The following is a 22,040-nucleotide window of genomic DNA, read 5'->3' as shown; positions in this document are numbered from 1 at the left end:
ATTAGAGTAGAGTAGCTGGACTAGTGTACAATAGCAGTACTAGTGTAGAGTAGCAGTAGTAGAGTAGAGTCGCAGTACTAGTGTAGATTGGAGTAGAGTACAGTAGCAGTACTAGAGTAGAGTAGCAGTGCTAGAGTGGAGTAGCAGTATTAGAGTAGAGTAGAGTAGCAGGACTAGTGTACAATAGCAGTACTAGTGTACAATAGCCGTACTAGTGTAGAGTAGCAGTACTAGAGTAGAGTAGCAGTACTAGAGTAGAGTAGAGTAGCAGGACTAGTGTACAATAGCAGTACTAGTGTAGAGTAGCAGTATTAGAGTAGAGTAGCAGTACTAGTGTAGAGTAGCAGGACTAGAGTAGGGTAGCAGTGCTAGAGTAGAGGAGCAGTACTAGTGTACCATAGCAGTACTAGTGTAGAGTAGCAGTAGTAGAGTAGAGTAGCAGTATTAGAGTAGAGTAGCAGTACTAGTGTAGAGTAGCATTACTAGAGTAGAGTAGCAGTACTAGAGTAGATGAGCAGTACTAGTGTAGAGTAGCAGGGCTAGAGTAGAGTAGCAGTACTAGAGTAGAGTAGCAGTATTAGAGTAGAGTAGCAGTACTAGAGTAGAGTAGCAGTAGTAGAGTAGAGGAGCAGTACTAGTGTAGAGTGGAGAAGAGTAGAGTAGCAGTACTAGACCAGAGCAGAGTAGCAGTACTATAGTAGAGTGAAATAGAGTAGCAGTACTATAGTAGAGTAGCAGTCCTAGAGTAAAGAAGCAGTACTAGGGTAGAGTAGCAGTACTAGAGTAGAGTAGCAGTACTTGAGTAGAGTAGCAGTACTAGAGTAGAGTGTAGTAGAGTAGAGTAGCAGTACTAGAGTAGAGTGGAGTAGAGTAGAGCAGCAGTAGATTAGAGTAGAGTAAAGTAGAGTAGAAGTACTAGAGTAGAGTAGCAGTAGAGACAACATGGAATAGCATGGTTTTAATGACCACTCTGTTTTGTTGAGAGCCCTCCGCCCCGTAGAGCGATTTAGTGTGTGTGTGTGTGTGTGTGTGTGTGTGTGTGTGTGTGTGTGTGTGTGTGTGTGTGTGTGTGTGTGAGAGAGAGAGAGAGAGAGAGAGAAAGAGAGAGAGGCGTGTCTGTAAGCATCTTGCCTTGCATAACCCTGAACCTACTGGATCTTCTATACATTTTACTCTAGGAGGTTACAGTATATAACTGGAATATATATTATATCCAGAATATATAACACACCCTCTCTCTCTCTCTCTCTCACACACACACACACTAAATCGGTTATTTCACCTCTCTACCGACCCAGAGCCAAACAAGCTCTCTGACACGCGGGTAACCGTGGTTACAGCACTCACCAAAGGTGAGCAATGTGGCAAACATGCCGCTGCATCTCATTGGCTAATTACTGTGTGTGCATGTGTGTGCGTGTGTGGTGTACACTCAGACCTAGCACAACGATGACCGTCTTGGAAGACCTTCAGACCCGTGTTTAATAGCCGGAGAAGCCAGGCCACCTTAATGAGACTGATCACATGACTGTCTGTGAACAGGCAAGACCCTAATATCACCATACTACTGGAACAGAACAGAACAGAGGAGAGAATAGAGAGAGGAGAGGAGAGAGAGGAGAGAAGAGGAGAAGAGAGGAGAAGAGAGAGAGGAGAGGAGATGAGAGGAGAGGAAAGGAGAGGGGAGGGGAGGAGAGGAAAGGACAGTGGAGGGGAGGGGAGGAGAGGGGAGGAGAGGAGATGAAAGGAGAGGGGAGGAGAGTAAAGGAGAGGGAAGGGGAGGGGAGGAAAGGAGGGGAGAAGAGAAGAGGGGAGGGGAGGAAAGGAGAAAGCACCATCTGGGGTCATCATGGAGCGGTGGGGTCTCTTGACGTTCCCCTCGTTTAACTGATGTCCTGCGTTCCGCCTCACGCTTTCATCGCTGCACTTCCACAGAACCTTCCCTTCCTGATTAGAACCCAGAGCCATCTGAGCGTGGAACACTCAACTGTTCTCTAACCAGAACCACATGGGTTCTAGACCACACCCAGATGGGAATTCCATGGCATGACCGTTAAAACCCCCAGAGAACAACCAACGTATTCACCAGTCTGAGCCCCAGACACAGGGCCTCTGCATGAGAGCTGAGAGGAGGAGAAAGGAGAGAGGAGAGAGGGGAGGATGGGGGAGAGGAGGAGCAGAGAGGAGGGGAAGAGGAGAGAGGAGGAGAGAGGATAGGCATTAGGAGGAGAGGAGAGAGGAGGAAAGTTGATGAGAGGAGAGGGGAGGAGAGGAGAGAAGAGGAGAGAGCAGAAGAGAGGAGAAGGGATAGAGGAGTGATCGTTGTTGGTCTCTAAAGTAGATAAAAAGTCCTTTTCAAACACATTTTTTACGTTCCACTTCCTTTGCTGTTTCCATAACAACCATGAACAGAATGGAGAGTGTGCGCTATAACCTTCAGGATACAATACCATCAGGAAAGCAAGCACACACACACATACACACTCTGACACACACGCACACACGCAGGCACTCTCACACACACACACACGCACACACATGCACGCACACACACACTCTGAAACACACACGCACACAAGCACAGACGCACACTCACTCTCACACACACACGCACGCACACACACCACACACATACGCAACTCTGATAAACTCTGAATGAGAAAGTACCTGAACTAACCTACATAATGCTCATCTCTCCCTGTCCTTCTAACACACATTTACACATGGTGTAATGTATGTGTGTGTGTGTGTGTGTGTATGTGTGTGTGTTAGTGTTAGTGTTGTAGTCAAGACCACCTAACCCGAGACCAAGTCAAGACCAAGACCAGAGAATATCGAGACCAAGACAAGACCAAGACTTTTAGGATTTGAGACCGAGTCAAGACCAAGACCAAGACAGGGAGAGACCGAGTCAAGACCAGGACCAAGGCAGGGAGAGACCGAGTCAAGACCAGGACCAAGGCAGGGAGAGACCAAGTCAAGACCAAGGCAGGGAGAGACCAAGTCAAGACCAGGACCAAGGCAGGGAGAGACCGAGTCAAGACCAAGACCAAGGCAGGGAGAGACCGAGTCAATACCAGGACCAAGGCAGGGAGAGACCAAGTCAAGACCAAGGCAGGGAGAGACCAAGTCAAGACCAGGACCAAGGCAGGGAGAGACCGAGTCAAGACCAAGACCAAGGCAGGGAGAGACCGAGTCAAGACCAAGACCAAGGCAGGGAGAGACCGAGTCAAGACCAAGGCAGGGAGAGACCAAGTCAAGACCAAGGCAGGGAGAGACTGAGTCAAGACCGAGACCAAGGCAGGGAGAGACCGAGTCAAGACCAAGACCAAGGCAGGGAGAGACTGAGTCAAGACCGAGACCAAGGCAGGGAGAGACCGAGTCAAGACCAGGACCAAGACAGGGAGAGTCCGAGTCAAGACCAGGACCAAGGCAGGGAGAGACCGAGTCAAGACCAGGACCAAGGCAGGGAGAGACCGAGTCAAGACCAGGACCAAGGCAGGGAGAGACCGAGTCAAGACCAGGACCAAGGCAGGGAGAGACCGAGTCAAGACCAGGACCAAGGCAGGGAGTGACCAAGTCAAGACCAAGGCAGGGAGAGACCAAGTCAAGACCAGGACCAAGGCAGGGAGAGACCGAGTCAAGACCAAGACCAAGGCAGGGAGAGACCGAGTCAAGACCAGGACCAAGGCAGGGAGAGACCAAGTCAAGACCAAGGCAGGGAGAGACTGAGTCAAGACCGAGACCAAGGCAGGGAGAGACCGAGTCAAGACCAAGACCAAGGCAGGAAGAGACCGAGTCAAGACCTGGACCAAGACAGGGAGAGACCGAGTCAAGACCAGGACCAAGACAGGGAGAGACCGAGTCAAGACCAGGACCAAGGCAGGGAGAGACCGAGTCAAGACCAGGACCAAGACAGGGAGAGACCAAGGCAGGGCGAAACTAAGTCAGGACCAGGACCAAGGCAGGGAGAGACCGAGTCAAGACCAGGACCAAGACAGGGAGAGACCAAGGCAGGGCGAGACCAAGTCAGGACCAGGACCAAGGCAGGGAGAGACCAAGTCAAGACCAAGACCGGGAGAGACCGAGTCAAGACCAAGACCAAGGCAGGGAGAGACCGAGTCAAGACCAGGACCAAGGCAGGGAGAGACCAAGTCAAGACCAGGACCAGGCCTGGGGCCCTAGGATTTTGGTGACCCTAAAAGATTTTGTTTGGGGCAAAACACTCCCAGCACAACCAACAGACCACACACTCTTCTTTACCAAATAAAGAACACACACACACACACACTTTATGCTTCCTTTCTAAATGACAATAAAAGTTGGACGTGGTCCCAGCAGTCTCTGTAAGTGTAGCATCACAGTATTTACACACTGCTGTGTGCTTTTTTCTTAGTGTAGATTTGCACAAAAATTCCTTGTGATTTACGTAACCAAATTTTATGATGGATGAATTTGCCGACATCCTTAGAAGTAGACAACACCATCTGTCTCCCTCAGTCACTTTATTAGACTGAGCGCGGGAGGCGGGTTGATGACACAACTGTTAAATTTTTTCAAATTAGTGACAGGTTATTGGTTGCATTTGAAGTATGGAGTTTTACACCCAATCTCAGTAATGATGTTAACAAATGCACAGGCATTCCCGCAGTTGTGGTCTTGACCGGTCTTGAAATAAAACCCAGAGTCCTCTGTGTCCGAGACCGAGACCGAGTAAAAATGTGGTCGATTCCGAGACGAGACAGAGACCTTCACAAAGTGGTCTCGAGACCAAGACCGGTCTCAAGTACTACAACACTAGGGTGTGTCAATGTCAATTCTGTTCAATTTGTGAGCTCTTTGAGATAATTATGGAATCCTGCAGTGTGTGTATACACTCACGTTGCTAACGCTACACTCTGATCACTGCCATCGCTCGCTAACGCTACACTCTGATCACTGCCATCGCTCGCTAACGCTACACTCTGATCACTGCCATAGCTCGCTAACGCTACACTCTGATCACTGCCATCGCTCGCTAACGCTACACTCTGATCACTGCCATCGCTCGCTAACGCTACACTCTGATCACTGCCATCGCTCGCTAATGCTACACTCTGATCACTGCCATCGCTCGCTAACGCTACACTCTGATCACTGCCATCGCTCCTGACAGCCTGCTGTTTCCAGGGCGTCAGTCAGAGCAGCAGGGAGCCAGATGGCCTGATGGTGGGTTAGATACCACCAAGCAGAACAGGTGTTATTTTGAGTGCTGCTTGAGAGGCTAAGGTTCAGAGGCTCAGGGTGTGGGCGAAACAGCCAACATGCAACAGCTTCATCGAGGCCACTGCCCTGACTATGTTGGCTGCGTTGTCGGTAACGACAGCCAGGTCTTTGTCTGAGAGCCTCCACTCTCGAAGCGCCTCAGTCAGCAGCTCAGGAAGATGACTCACGGTGTGGCTGGCTTCAAATCACCCGCGTTTGTAAAACATGGGACATGAGGCACCAGTCACTGTCGATGTAATGAAAAGTAATGGTCAAGTAGGAATCCGTAGCTCTGCTTGTCCAGCTGTCGCAAGTGATAGCAACTCTCTCTGCTGATTTCAGTGCAGTTGCAACGTTTTTAACCTCTGTATACAGTTTTGGGATTGTCACTTGACTCAGTTATTTGTGTTTCGGTATCGCATAGCGTGGTTCCAGTGTCTTGACGAGGTTTCTGAAGCCAACATGTTCTACGGCGCTGTACGGCCGGAAGTCATTTTCTCTGCACGTGGAGACGTGGACGGAAACCTCGTCCCAAATGCTTTCTCCAGCGAGCCTTGTTGCAGTGTAGCCGACTTGTTGTTTCCTGGTTGTTGTGTAGACTCTGGGTGATGCCTCGTCAAATGGACCTGGAGATTTGTTGTGTTGCCGTTGTATTTCACTTCCATTCTGCATATTTTGCACACAGCGTTGTTTTTGTCCAGTTCTTCACTGTCTTCTTTCTTTTTGAAGCCAAATGGTAAATGGACTGCACTTATATAGCGCTTTTCCACCTTAGCGGCACTCAAAGCGCTTTACAATGGCCTCTCATTCACTCATTCACACACACATTCACACACCAATGGCGGTAGCTGCCATGCAAGTTGCTAACCTGCTCTTTGGGAGTAATTGGGGTTAGGTGTCTTGCTCAAGGACACTTCGACATGTGGACAGTTGGAGCTGGGATTCGAACCACTGACCCTTCGATCATTGAACAACCCGCTCTACCAACTGAGCTACAGTCGTCCCGCCAGACATCGACCAAAATGCCGCCAGACATCGGCTTTTAGATGTGACAGTGTCATCAGATGAGCGTCCGCCTTCGTCATGCTTGTTTGTTGTTTATCTCTGAAGCAGCATGGCCTGGAGCTCGCGCGATCTGACTGCGATAACGTTGCGCTAAGCACTAAACCACGCGAGACTAACGGGGTAAACCAAACAAAAAAATTAACGAGGTAAAATCAAATGCATTTTAAAAGATCGATACTGGGATTTATGTATCGATAATCGTTCCTTCACATGAATATCGATTCAATATCGAAATATTGATTTTTTTTAACCCACCCCTACTAGATACTACCTACTAGATATCACCTACTAGATACCACCTACTAGATATCACCTACTGATACCTCCTACTAGATATCACCTACTAGATACCACCTACTAGATATCACCTACTAGACACCACCTACTAGATATCACCTACTAGACACCACCTACTAGATACAGGGTTGGGAAGGTTACTTTAAAAAAGTAATCCCTTACAGTTACAAGTCACGTGTGAAAAATTGTAGTCAGTAACGTAATCCGATTACCACAATTTAAAAGTAAAGTAAGGGATTACTTTCAGTTACTTTTGGATTACATTTAAATAAAATGTACTGAGTATTTCACCAGATATAAAATGTACTGTGTATTTCACCAGAAATCCTACATTATTTATTCTTTTTCTGTGTTCTAGAGCTGACAACATAGCTAAACAGCAGTTGCCCAGCGCCCGCCCAGTTAGAGCGAGTGTTAATGCCAAGAGGTTAGGGTGCGTGTCATCTTGCCTTGGCTAGTTAATTGCAGTCTGCAAAACACGACACTCGTTGCTAATGTAGCTAACGTTAGGTGTAAACGCCGGAGCCAGCTCTAAACTCCAGCTCTAATGCATTCTAAGCAGCTGTGATTGGCGCTATTCAGCTATACAGCTTGCCAGTGGACACACAGCCTTATATATTATGGATAAAGCACCCACTGACCAGTTTTCCCAGGCAGTTAGTTATAGCTCTTGAAAAATGGTGCGTTCGTTTATAACTGGGAGATGGCAAATTGCGACTTGCTAGGAATGATTAAATAAAACGCTGCATGAACTAGCACTTCCTCGTCGCAAATTCGGATATGTTTCTCAGCCTCCAGTTGCCGGCTGATGTCAATATCATATCATCATCGTATCATTCACTATAACTCGAATGCACACAGGTCGAAGGTAGGTATTTTGCCACTTGCGACTTGCCACCTCCGACCACAAACGAATGCACCATAACACCGACAGGCACTATTGAGTGAAAATAATCTGAATGGGCGCTTGGGTCTGGTTTTCTGGTTGAACATTAGTGCTATACTGTAGAAGCCTACTGCTAGCTAATTTAGCTGTCAGTGGAAGTAAGGTTAACGTTAGCTACCCTAACGTTTGACATTAGCTAACGTTAATTTACCGGCAAATGTTTTTTCAGGTTGGACATTGATTCCTTGGCCGTCGAGGCAGGTGGCTGGGAGGCATAGTTTACACTGTGCTGTAATATTGTTGTGGTTCTGTGACAGGTAAATAAAAAAAATGCTGGTATTTCCAGGATTTTAATGCACATTGCGGTATTTCTGCCATGATGCCCGTGCTGCTCGCTGTCTGTCTGGCAGCTGTGGTCCAACGAGCACATCAGTGGGAATCTTGTTGGCGCACTGCGCGCAATTGGTATTATACTAGCCTACTTCTTCTTTTTTTTTTTTTTAAAGCTATTCTGTAAAACTGATGAGGCGAGGGGTGATTGTAATCACGCCTGTAATCCCCGTTACTATGCAAATGTAACTGTAATCTAGATTACATATTTTAAATTGTACTGTAACGGATTACAGTTACTGTTTTTTTGTAATCTGATTACGTAACGGCGTTACATATAATCCGTTACTCCCCAACCCTGACTAGATACCATCTACTAGATATCACCTACTAGATACCACCTACTAGATATCACCTACTAGACACCACCTACTAGATACCACCTACTAGACACCACCTACTAGATACCATCTACTAGATATCACCTACTAGATACCACCTACTAGATACCATCTACTAGATATCACCTACTAGATACCACCTACTAGATATCACCTACTAGATACCACCTACTAGATATATCACCTACTAGATACCACCTACTAGATATCACCTACTAAACACCACCTACTAGATATCACCTACTAGACACCACCTACTAGATACCACCTACTAGATATCACCTACTAGACACCACCTACTAGATATCACCTACTAGACATCACCTACTAGATATCACCTACTAGATACCACCTACTAGATATCAACTACTAGATATCACCTACTAGATATCATATACTAGATACCACCTACTAGATATCACCTACTAGATACCACCTACTAGATATCACATACTAGATACCACCTACTAGATATCACCTACTAGATACCACCTACTAGATATCACCTACTAGATACCACCTACTAGATACCGTCAGCCCACGCCACCACACCACATGACCAGAGCAACAACAACAGTGGCAGCTGCGGTGAAATAATATTACAACCCGCAACCATGTGGGGCAGTAGAGCACTGCTACAGGGGCAGTCAACTGCTACAGTGTAGTAGGCTATTAGAATTCTCTGACCATCTGCCAATTTGCCGTTGCTTATAGCCTAATGTACTATAGGCTACATTTCTCAGTCTGAATTGCAAACTGCTTTTTTGGATAAGCTACAGAAAAGACAGTAGCCTACATAATATTGGTTATTTGAGGGGCTATCATTTTACCAACTGATTGGACTTCATTCTTTAGATTCAAACCTTATAACTCAGAAATCCCTCATTTTCAACCCCTATTGTCAACAATGCAGTCAGAGTAACAACATTTAATATACAATCAATAAATAGCACTAAACCTGTGAGGACTATTTCATTTCAACCTGTATTGACCAACGTATGATACATTTATTCGATTCAAGGCATGCCTGAACATGCCCAAACATTGCTGCCCAAGTGGCACAATCGGTAGTGCAGCAGACTTGTAACATAAGGCTTGTGGGTTCAACTCCCAGTCCTATTGTTTGATGTTTCAGGGTAGTACCTTTCAAATTCTATTAAATCGTTTTTAAGGACAGACTTATTATTTTATGTTATTACTATTATTATTTCATAACTTTTATTAAGTAGCAACGTCACAACAACGATGGTACAGTACCCTATCCCTCAAGGTCTGTAGCTGTGCACTTTATAAAATACATTACATTACAGTCATTTAGCAGATGCTTTTATCCAAAGCGACTAACAATTGCATTAAACGTAGGAAAATCCAAAGTACTACTACTTGCCAGAACTCAAGTGCATCTCCTTTCTAAAACAAGTGACTAAGAGCATAATCTGGTGCTGAAGGCAAAGTGCAAGAATGGCAATCTCAAATACAATAGGTGCTTAAAGGACAATGCTCGTTTTTGACAACCTGGACCTTATTTACGACATATTATAAGATGTTTGACTCACCGAGATCACTTTGGTGTAGTTCGGAGGCCTGTAGAAGAAATGTAAAATCCAGCGCGAGCCAGTATATCCATGTAATAGCGGTGATCGGGGCAACGAGAATGCAGCTTCTAAAAATCTATTTTCTGCCGCGAAACGGTTGTTTTCATCAATCTGTCTGGATGAATCGCTAGTTTTGCTTACATAGAGCATAACTGTTGTGGTTTTCACATGCCATGATCTTTAGAAATGTCTTTCGAAACGAAAAAGCTTCCTCACATGCTCCAGCACTAATGCGCACAGCGTGCAATCGTTGCTCCAGCACGCTATGCGCATGCGTGCTGGAGCAAGTGAGGAAGCTATTTCGTGTCTATCGACGTAGCATGCCATATTACAGAGGCATGGGAAATACCACAACAGGCCTATGCTCTCTATGTAAGCACAACTAGCGATTCATCCAGACAGATTGATGAAAACAACCGTTTCGCGGCAGAAAATAGATTTTTGGAAGCTGCATTCTCGTTGCCCCGATCACCGCCATTACATGGATATACTGGCTCGCGCTGGATTTTACATTTCTTCTACAGGCCTCCGAACTACACCAAAGTGATCTCGGTGAGTCAAACGTCTTATAATATGTCGTAAATAAGGTCCAGGTTGTCAAAAACGAGCATTGTCCTTTAAGAGGGAGGATTGTTGTAGTACTCCTTGAAGAGATGAGTTTTGAGCCTGTGACGAAAGATGGGCGGCGATTCTGCCCTTCTTCTCTGAGAGAAGAGCCGTAACCGTGTAGATCGACCACAGGGGCCTGGGAGTGATGGGGCAACCAGTCACCGAGGTAGCAGAGCGTAGCAGTCGGAAGGGGGTGTAGGGTTTGACCATGGCCTGGAGGTAGGAGGGGGCTGTTCCTTTCATTGCCCTGTAGGCTAGCGCCAGAGTTTTGAACTGGATGCGAGCCGCTACAGGGAGCCAGTGTAGGGAACGGAGATGAAGTTGTGTGGGAGAACTTGGGGTGGTTGAACACCAGGTGAGCAGCAAGTTTCTGGACAAGTTCCAGGGGTTTAATGGCTGACGCCGGGGCCCCAGCAAGGAAGGAGTTGCAGTAGTCCTGGCAGAAGATGACCAGGGCCTGGATGAGCACCTGTGCTGTTTCATCAGTGAGGAAACGGCGAATCCTCCTGATGTTGTAGAGCATGAATCTGCAGGACCGTGTGATGGATGTGATATGTGCAGAGAACGACAGTTGGTCATCCATGGTCACACCCAGATTCCTCACAGTCTGAGTCGGTGTCACCACTGTGTCTTCAATGGTGATGGCCAGGTCCCGGTGTGGGCAGCCCTTCCCCAGGAGGAACAGCAGCTCAGTCTTGTCCAGATTGAGCTTGAGGTGATGTGTCGTCATCCACCCCGAGATTTCAGCCAAGCACCCAGCTATGCGTGTCTCCACTTGTGTATCAGAAGGGGGAAATGACAGGACCAGTTGGGTGTCATCGACATAGCAGTGATAGGAGAAGCCGTGCGAGCGAATGACAGAGCCCAGAGATGTAGTGTAGAGGGAAAAAAGGAGAGGACCCAGAACAGACCATTGTGGAACTCCCGTAGTCAGATACGCGGTTCCGACATCGACCCTCTCCTTGTCACCTGGTAGGAGCGGCCCGTCAGGTAGGATGCAAACAGGGAGCGTGCAGAGCCAGCGACGCCTTTCTCCTTGAGGGTGGAGAGGAGGATCTGGTGGTCTACCGTAACAAATGCTGTTGACAGGTCTAGGGATATCAGGACAGAAGAGAGTTCACTCTCGCAGCATGGAGTGACTCCGTCACTCCCCCCTTAACTCCAACCAGCCACAACCTCCAGCCCGCCAGGCTCCCGATCTGAGCTTCTCTGCGCAACCTCCCTTCCCAGCTCTCTGAATAAACGCCCTGCTGGGCAAAGAGTTTTTCTGCCTTCCGTGTCGTGCGCTTGAGCCCCGAAGCTAGCTAGCCCTAACAGTTGCCTTCGTTTTGCTTATAGTCAATGTACACAATATACAATACAATGTTCAATATACGCAATATAATAGAAAGCAATGTAAACTATAGCCAGTTATAGCCTTTCTCTCTCAGGCTGACACCGAAAGATTAATGCATGCTTTCATCACAAGCAGGCTGTACTACTGCAATGCTCTACTATCAGGCCTACCAAAGAAAGCAATCTCTAAGCTACAAATGATACAGAATGCTGCAGCACGAGTCCTCACTAAGACTAGACGAAGGGCACACATCACACCAGCCTTAAAATCACTACACTGGTTACCAGTCAACTCTAGAATAGACTTTAAAATACTATAACTAGTCTATAAATCTCTCCACAGTCACTCACCAGAATATATTTCAAACATGCTTTTTAAGTACATGCCCAACAGACCACTCAGATCCTCAGGTACTGAACTTTTAACAGTTCCAAAAGCCAGGACCAAGAAACACGGAGAGGCAGCTTTTAGTTTCTATGCCCCCAACCTCTGGAACACCCTACCGGAGTGCCTAAGAAGGGCCGAAACAACGGAGGTCTTCAAGCGAGACCTCAAGGCGTACCTTTTCGACCTAGCCTACAATCACTAGCTAGGAACTTGAGACACAGAAAGGCAGCCTCAAACCTACCTGTGAATCCTCTGTATACATTGGTATTTATCCTGCTATGCAATGTATGTATATCAAGTAGTGTACAGAAGCTGGTTATCCTGAAACAGGCTTGTTCTGTTCTGACAGCTGTGTTGCTTCAATGACTCAGTGTGCTACTAACCGTTTTCTGCCTCCCCTAGTGCCTCTCTCTCTCCCTCCTATCCTCTAACCAGGTCCAGTGTCAGCTGTGGAGCTGTGGATATCGTAGTATTTAGTACACACACACACGTACACACAGACACACATCAGTACACACAAAGGTACAAGACGTACCTTTGCGGCCTAGCCTACAATCACTAGCTAGGACCTTGAGACACAGAAAGGCAGCCTCAAACCTACCTGTGAATCCTCTGTATACATTGGTGTATATCCTGCCATGCACTGTATGTATATCAAGTTGTGTACAGAAGCTGGTTGCCCTGAAACAGGCTTGTTCTGCTCTGATATCTGTGTTGCTTAAATGGCTCAGCGTGCTACTAACCGCTTTCTGCCTCCCTTAGTGCCTCTCTCTCTCCCTCCTACCTTCTAACCAGGTCCAGTGGATGCCCCACTGTCGCCCGCAGACCACCCTGAGTCCGATAGATACCCCCGTGTCAGCTGTGGATGTTGTAGTACTTAGTCAACACACACACGTACACACAGACACACACCAGTCCACATCCGGCTTAGGCCTGGGCCCAGTTCCCTTTCCCCTCACCCTAACCCGGGCCCGTATCCTTTTCCTACCCCACCCTACCCCTGACCCCTGCCTCTACCTGGACCCAGGCACACTCACGCTCACACACACACAGACATACACCAGTCCTGGGCTCAGATCCCCTCCCCCTCACCCTAACCCGGGTCCGTATCCTTTTCCTACCCCCACCCTACCCCAACCCCTGCCTCTATCTGGGCCCAGGCACGCACACACACACAGACACGCAGTTTTGTGTTTGTGTCAGTTTGCCACACCTCTCCCATGATGCTCTTAGCCTTTCTTGCTCTGAAAATGTAGTTTGACGTAATGTATTGCTCTATATATGGCTCTGTGTATTACTAACCCTGTTCTGCCTCCCCTCTTCCTAGTGCCTTTCTCTCTCCCTCCTATCTTCTAACCAGGTCCAGTGGATGCCCCACTGTCACCAGCAGACCACCCTGAGTCCGATAGATACCCCTGTGTCTGCTGTAGATGTCGTAGCAAATTAGTTAACACACACACGTACACACAGACATAACCCAGTCCACTTCCGGCTTTAGGCCTGGGCCCAGTACCCCTTCCCCTCACCCTTACCCGGGTCCGTATCCCCTTCATACCCCCACCCTACCCCTGACCCCTGCCTCTACCTGGACCCAGGCACACTCACACACACACAGACATACACCAGTCCTGGGCTCAGATCCCCTTCCCCTCACCCTAACCCGGGTCCGTATCCTTTTCCTACCCCGACCCTACCCCTGACCCCTGCCTCTATCTGGGCCCAGGCACATTCACGCACACACAGACATACACCAGTGTTTGCCATGTCTCTCCTATGATGTTTTTAGCCTCTCTTACTCTGAAAATGTAATTTAATGTTATTTATTGCTTTATAAATGTTCTTAGCCGGTAGACAAACATACTCCAGGAGCTTGCTCGATCGCCTTGTTGAGAGGGGTCAGGGAAGAATTTTTTACAGCTCACTTATCTGGCCCCCGGGTGATACTGTTTTTTTGCTTCCCTCTGGAATATGTAGGGGTGGGACGTCTGCCCACCTCCCTTGTACTCTGTAAAGCGCATTGTGTTGCCTCTGGGTATGAAATGCGCTATACAAATAAAGCTTTGATTGATTGATTGATAGCCTAGACTAGGCCTACTGCCAGACGAATTGAGTTTGCTTGCTCAACGACTCCTGGCGGCTATTGTGCAACACTGAATAAGGAGGTGGTCTGGAGTGGTCCGAACCATCCTCTAAAACTGCCGTGGTCATTGTTGCTCTCACCACGTGGTAGGATAAGTATTGCAGTTTGGCTGACTGTACCACCTACTAGATATCACCTATTAGATATCACCTACTAGATACCACACACACACACACACACACACACGTACATTCTAAGAGGCTCTGGCCCCTGTATGTTAACACAAAAAAAAACTCGAACCTGTTATGGAAAATATTGAGTCTCCTATCCAGAGACACAGATGAACTGACACTAAGCAGCTGTTGTCCTGTTCTCTTGTTCCTATTTGCTAATGCAGTGTCTGAGAACATCCTGCTTCAGGCATTCTCAGCACTAAGACAGTATACAGCAGGATCAACACCACAGGGGGCACAGAGGATGGCCCTCTCAGGATTTAGTTTATGGGCATTATGTTTACTACGGTGGATGCGTCGGGACATGGAAGAGGATTTGGACAAATCACATACAACACGGACGCACACAATCAGACACAACACGGACACACACAATCAGACACAACACAGACACACACAATCAGACACAACACGGACACACACAATCAGACATCTGCAAGTGATTAGGGCTCATTTCTTATTAAAGGCACTCCAACGTGGTAGTCAGGAGACACACACACACACACAATCCTAACTACTCCACAGAGATACACAAACACACATATCAAAGAGACGCTTTCAGCTGTTTTCTGACCAGATTCCATAATCAGATTTAGGACTTAGGACTGATCACACACACACACACACACACACACACACACACACACACACACACACACACACACACACACACACACACAAGAAAAGCTATATCTCCTCATACACCCGCTCACTCACAAACACATGCAGTATGCAAACACACATGTACGCATTACGCACACACACACACACATGCACACACCTTAGAGTGTGTGTGTGTGGGGGGAGAGGGGGGGGGGCTGGCCTGCGTTCAAATTCAGCTAACAGAGGCGAACGTTCGTCGCAAACATGTTTTCTCCAAACGGTCACATTTGAACGGCTTTTAATGAACAGTCCAAATAGTTCACATAAATGCAACAATCCTTATCTGGGAGCACATCTCCAGTAAGCCTGGGTCCATTGTGATCCTCGTTCCGTTACTGGCAAACTACCTCTCCAGACTGTTAGCTACTGTTAGCAAACGTTTGCAGCGAACACAAAGCTAACGGAAAATAGTTCGCTAAGGTTCGCAAACGTTCGCTATGTTCCCTGGATTTGAACGCACCCCTGGTGTGTGTGTGTGTGTGTGGTATTACCTGGTGTGTGTGTGTGTGTGCGCGCACGTGTGTGTGTGTGTGTGCGTGTGGTATTACCTGGTGTGTGTGTGTGTGTGTATGTGTGTGGTATTACCTGGTGTATGTGTGTGTGTGTGCGTAGCGTGCGTATCTGTGTGTGTGTGTGCGCGAGTGTGGTATTACCTGGTGTATGTGTGTGTGCGTGGCGTGCGTGCGTGTGTGCGAGTGTGGTTTATCCTGGTGTATGTGTGTGTGCGTGTGTGCGTGCGTATGTGTGTGTGCGAGTGTGGTATTACCTGGTGTATGTGTGTGTGTGTGTGTGTGTGCGTGGCGTGCGTATGTGTGTGTGGTATTACCTGGTGTATGTGTGTGTGTGTGTATGTGTGAGTGTGGTATTACCTGGTGTGTGTGTGTGTGTGTGTGTTCGAGTGTGGTATTACCTGGTGTATGTGTGTGTATGTGTGTGTGTGTGTGTGAGTGTGGTATTACCTGGTGTATGTGTGTGTGTGTGTGTGTGTGTGTGTGCGAGTGTGGTATTACCTGGTGTGTGTGTGTGTGTGTATGTGTGTGTGGTATTACCTGGTGTGTGTGGTATTACCTGGTGTGTGTGTATGTGTGTGTGTGTGTGTGTGTGTGTGTATGAGGGGCCGTTTAGGCCATAAATAATGAAACACTTGTACGCTTACTAGTGAAACACTTGTACGCTTACTAGTGAAACACTTGTATGCTTACTACTGAAACACTTGTACGTACATACATACTCTTGACACTTGTACGCTTACTACTGAAACACTTGTACGCTTACTAGTGAAACACTTGTATGCTTACTACTGAAACACTTGTACGTACATACATACTCTGACACTTGTACGCTTACTAGTGAAACACTTGTACGCTTACTTGTGAAACACTTGTACGCTTACTACTGAAACACTTGTACGTACATACATACTCTGACACTTGTACGCTTACTAGTGAAACACTTGTACGCTTACTAGTGAAACACTTGTACGCTTACTACTGAAACACTTGTACGTACATACATACTCTGACACTTGTACGCTTACTAGTGAAACACTTGTACGCTTACTAGTGAAACACTTGTACGCTTACTACTGAAACACTTGTACGTACATACATACTCTGACACTTGTACGCTTACTACTGAAACACTTGTACGCTTACTACTGAAACACTTGTACGTACATACATACTCTGTAAACCTAAAATTATGAAATAGAACACTGCAATGTATGTTCTTACATGTAGATGTGCAAGTATTTCAATAGTACGTATACAAGAAATCTCAGTAGCACGTACAAGTAATTTCACTAGTATGCATACACAAAATCTCACTAGCATACGGAAGGTACTTCAGTAACACCGGAAGGCGCCACACGAGGCGGGAAGAAAGGGGTCTCGTTTTGAACATCGGTCTCCATCTATACAGTGTTTAAGCCTACTTGGCCTAGCCTACTCCAGTCACACCGGGATTAAGCCTCTGTCAGGCCAACGTTAGGTGAATAGGCTATAGGTGCGCGTTACAAACTTTAATTTAATCAATATGAAGGTGCAACTTCTATTTATTTTGATTAGTTTGCAGACTTTATTAGTGATTGCCACTCGCGATGACATCGTTGCTTTTTTTAATCGGGTGCTGCTATGCGTCGAGGACGTCCAGCAAAACACGGAAGAGAGGTGCTTTAGAGACCTGGAAAGCCACACCATTACCCTAAATTCTATGTTGGCTATTGTTCGCTCAAGGGATGGACCTGATGGAGAGACTGCTCTTTTTGTACAGTCAATATGCCGTTGTTTTAATCTGATTATTGAAGACTTTAGAACAAGACGAGGTCAACAAAACACCCTTCCCCTGGCTCCACCGACAACCAGTAACGGGCTTCCGGGACGTCCACGATACAATTTAACAACTGAACAATTTAACCAGTGCATTGGACTCGGGTTTAATTGGCAGGGAATCGCTTCATTTTTTGGTATCAGCCGTCGTACTGTGTTCCGACATAGGCAACGTCTTGGCATCAGACCATTGGAATACACAACATTAACCAATGACGAATTGAAAACAACCATAAGGGACATTTCCACGAGTACCCCGAATGCTGGTGAGAGGTACATTATTGGAAGTCTACGGGCACGCGGAATCCGGGTCCAGCGCTGGAGGATTCGCCAAATTCTGCAGGAGGTTGATCCCTTCGGAAGGTCATTAAGACGCAGTCAAGCCATCCGCCGAAGGGTTTACAGTGTGCAAACTCCAAACGAGTTATGGTATGTTTGCTGTAATGGCCCATCGACATGTCTTCTTGCTGAGCTTGCAGCATAATTGTGATCTAACAAGATAATAGCCTAAACAAGTAGGCTAGACTAGAGCATTTGGAATATTCTTGATATTTGACTATTGCAATTAGTAAATGTATTACCTTCTATCTTAGGGAGGAAAACTTCTAAATATAGGCTAGCCTATAGGCCTGTTACACTAAGCATTCGTGAATGTAGCCTATTACAATAGCCTGTCCCAGAGACCTCAACAAACCGTAGAATAATAGCCTACATTTGTGTAGGCCTATATTATTTACCAACATTATTATTATCTGAGTCTTTTTTCAGTATTCTAACAGCTGTCACTTATTTCTTTTATCACAGGCATATTGACGGGAACCATAAATTGGTGCGATGGAGAATGGTGTTCCATGGCTGTGTAGATGGGTACAGTCGCACCATCATATACCTTCAGTGCCTCAACAACAACAGGGCATCAAGTGTTATGAACCTCTTTCTGCATGGCGTATCTGACTATGGACTGCCTTCAAGAGTACGCAGTGATCATGGGAGGGAAAATATTGAGGTTGCAAGATTTATGTTGAACAGTAGAGGATTAAATAGAGGAAGCATGATAATGGGGCGCAGTGTACACAACCAAAGAATCGAGAGGCTGTGGGCAGAATTAAACCGGGTAGTTTCATATTACTTCTCTGACTTATTTACTTTTATGGAAAATGAGAATATCCTAGATTCTCTTTGTGATCTTCATTTATTTTGTCTTCATTACATTTATTTACCTCGGGTTCAAAGGGCAGTGAGGGAATTCCAGAACCAATGGAATAACCACGGACTTTCTACACAAGGAGGCCAAACCCCGTTGCAGTTGTGGCATAGAGGGATTGTCAGATATGTTGGAAGCAACAACACAGCTATAGGTGGTGTGTTTCAGATTGAGGAGCGTTTTGTCCCTGGTGATGAACCACTACCTGCAGTAGTCAGATACGCCATGCAGAAAGAGGTTCATAACACTTGATGCCCTGTTGTTGTTGAGGCACTGAAGGTATATGATGGTGCGACTGTACCCATCTACACAGCCATGGAACACCATTCTCCATCGCACCAATTTATGGTTCCCGTCAATATGCCTGTGATAAAAGAAATAAGTGACAGCTGTTAGAATACTGAAAAAAGACTCAGATAATAATAATGTTGGTAAATAATATAGGCCTACACAAATGTAGGCTATTATTCTACGGTTTGTTGAGGTCTCTGGGACAGGCTATTGTAATAGGCTACATTCACGAATGCTTAGTGTAACAGGCCTATAGGCTAGCCTATATTTAGAAGTTTTCCTCCCTAAGATAGAAGGTAATACATTTACTAATTGCAATAGTCAAATATCAAGAATATTCCAAATGCTCTAGTCTAGCCTACTTGTTTAGGCTATTATCTTGTTAGATCACAATTATGCTGCAAGCTCAGCAAGAAGACATGTCGATGGGCCATTACAGCAAACATACCATAACTCGTTTGGAGTTTGCACACTGTAAACCCTTCGGCGGATGGCTTGACTGCGTCTTAATGACCTTCCGAAGGGATCAACCTCCTGCAGAATTTGGCGAATCCTCCAGCGCTGGACCCGGATTCCGCGTGCCCGTAGACTTCCAATAATGTACCTCTCACCAGCATTCGGGGTACTCGTGGAAATGTCCCTTATGGTTGTTTTCAATTCGTCATTGGTTAATGTTGTGTATTCCAATGGTCTGATGCCAAGACGTTGCCTATGTCGGAACACAGTACGACGGCTGATACCAAAAAATGAAGCGATTCCCTGCCAATTAAACCCGAGTCCAATGCACTGGTTAAATTGTTCAGTTGTTAAATTGTATCGTGGACGTCCCGGAAGCCCGTTACTGGTTGTCGGTGGAGCCAGGGGAAGGGTGTTTTGTTGACCTCGTCTTGTTCTAAAGTCTTCAATAATCAGATTAAAACAACGGCATATTGACTGTACAAAAAGAGCAGTCTCTCCATCAGGTCCATCCCTTGAGCGAACAATAGCCAACATAGAATTTAGGGTAATGGTGTGGCTTTCCAGGTCTCTAAAGCACCTCTCTTCCGTGTTTTGCTGGACGTCCTCGACGCATAGCAGCACCCGATTAAAAAAAGCAACGATGTCATCGCGAGTGGCAATCACTAATAAAGTCTGCAAACTAATCAAAATAAATAGAAGTTGCACCTTCATATTGATTAAATTAAAGTTTGTAACGCGCACCTATAGCCTATTCACCTAACGTTGGCCTGACAGAGGCTTAATCCCGGTGTGACTGGAGTAGGCTAGGCCAAGTAGGCTTAAACACTGTATAGATGGAGACCGATGTTCAAAACGAGACCCCTTTCTTCCCGCCTCGTGTGGCGCCTTCCGGTGTTACTGAAGTACCTTCCGTATGCTAGTGAGATTTTGTGTATGCATACTAGTGAAATTACTTGTACGTGCTACTGAGATTTCTTGTATACGTACTATTGAAATACTTGCACATCTACATGTAAGAACATACATTGCAGTGTTCTATTTCATAATTTTAGGTTTACAGAGTATGTATGTACGTACAAGTGTTTCAGTAGTAAGCGTACAAGTGTTTCAGTAGTAAGCGTACAAGTGTCAGAGTATGTATGTACGTACAAGTGTTTCAGTAGTAAGCGTACAAGTGTTTCACTAGTAAGCGTACAAGTGTTTCACTAGTAAGCGTACAAGTGTCAGAGTATGTATGTACGTACAAGTGTTTCAGTAGTAAGCGTACAAGTGTTTCACTAGTAAGCGTACAAGTGTTTCACTAGTAAGCGTACAAGTGTCAGAGTATGTATGTACGTACAAGTGTTTCAGTAGCAAGCGTACAAGTGTTTCACAAGTAAGCGTACAAGTGTTTCACTAGTAAGCGTACAAGTGTCAGAGTATGTATGTACGTACAAGTGTTTCAGTAGTAAGCATACAAGTGTTTCACTAGTAAGCGTACAAGTGTTTCAGTAGTAAGCGTACAAGTGTCAAGAGTATGTATGTACGTACAAGTGTTTCAGTAGTAAGCATACAAGTGTTTCACTAGTAAGCGTACAAGTGTTTCACTAGTAAGCGTACAAGTGTTTCATTATTTATGGCCTAAACGGCCCCTCATATGTGTGTGTGTGTGAGCGTGGTATTACCTGGTGTATGTGTGTGTGTATGTGTGGTATTACCTGGTGTAAATGCCGTCCAGGATGCCAAGCCGAGCCTGTGTAGCGGGAACATAGGAGCCCAGCTGGGACATGATGCACACTAGCGCCACCTGGCGGATGTAGGAGCTCTTCCCACCCATGTTAGGACCTGTTATGATCATAGTCCTCCTACCCTCCCCCTGGACAGAGAGAGAGGGGAGGAGAGGATGAGGAGATGAGAGAGGGGGAGAGGAGAGAGGAGTGGAGAGGCCGTAGTTCCATGTGTGTCAGAGCAGGTGTTAAACATCTCTACAAGCATCATACAGGACAGAGGGACTGGGGGATAGAGGGATGGAGGGATGGAGGGATGGAGGGATGGAGGGATAGAGGGATGGAGGGATAGAGGGATGGAGAGATAGAGGGATAGAGGTTGGGGAGATAGAGGGATAGAGGGATCCCCTCACCCTAACCCGGGTCCGTATCCTCTTCCTACCCCCACCCTACCCCTGACCCCTGCCTCTACCTGCACCGACCCAGGCACACTCACACACACAGACATACACCAGTCCTGGGCTCAGATCCCCTCCCCCTCACCCTAACCCTGGTCCGTATCCTTTTCCTACCCCCACCCTACCCCAACCCCCTACCTCTATCTGGGCCCAGGCACGCACACACACACAGACACACATCAGTGTTTGCCACACCTCTCCCATGTTGCTCTTAGCCTTTCTTGCTCTGAAAATGTAATTTGATGTAATTTATTGCTCTATATATGGCTCTGTGTGCTACTAATCCTGTTCTGCCTTCCCTCTCCCTAGTGCCTCGCTCTCTCCCTCCTATCTTCTAACCAGGTCCAGTGGATGCCCCACTGTCACCAGCAGACCACCCTGAGTCCGATAGATACCCCTGTGTCTGCTGTAGATGTCGTAGCAATTAGTTAACACACACACACGTACACACAGACATACACCAGTCCAC

General features: G+C 46.5%; 1 protein-coding gene across 1 annotated transcript in view; it reads right to left on the bottom strand.

Annotated features, from left to right (window-relative positions):
* msh3 (mutS homolog 3 (E. coli)) overlaps positions 1-22,040 on the bottom strand; it is a gene marked incomplete at its 5' end in the record, with an annotated part of 186,563 nt that overhangs the window by 27,540 nt on the left and 136,983 nt on the right. The window contains one exon of the mRNA XM_084440013.1: positions 21,105-21,262. Within this exon, the coding sequence (XP_084296139.1) occupies positions 21,105-21,262 (158 nt within the window). The remainder of the gene's footprint in view (positions 1-21,104; positions 21,263-22,040) is intronic.

This window comes from Borostomias antarcticus (assembly GCF_949987555.1).
Source record: "Borostomias antarcticus genome assembly, chromosome: 6".
Lineage (NCBI taxonomy): Eukaryota > Metazoa > Chordata > Actinopteri > Stomiiformes > Stomiidae > Borostomias > Borostomias antarcticus.
The sequence above is the reverse complement of the archived record's forward strand: the minus strand, read 5'-3'. Positions and strand labels throughout refer to the sequence as shown.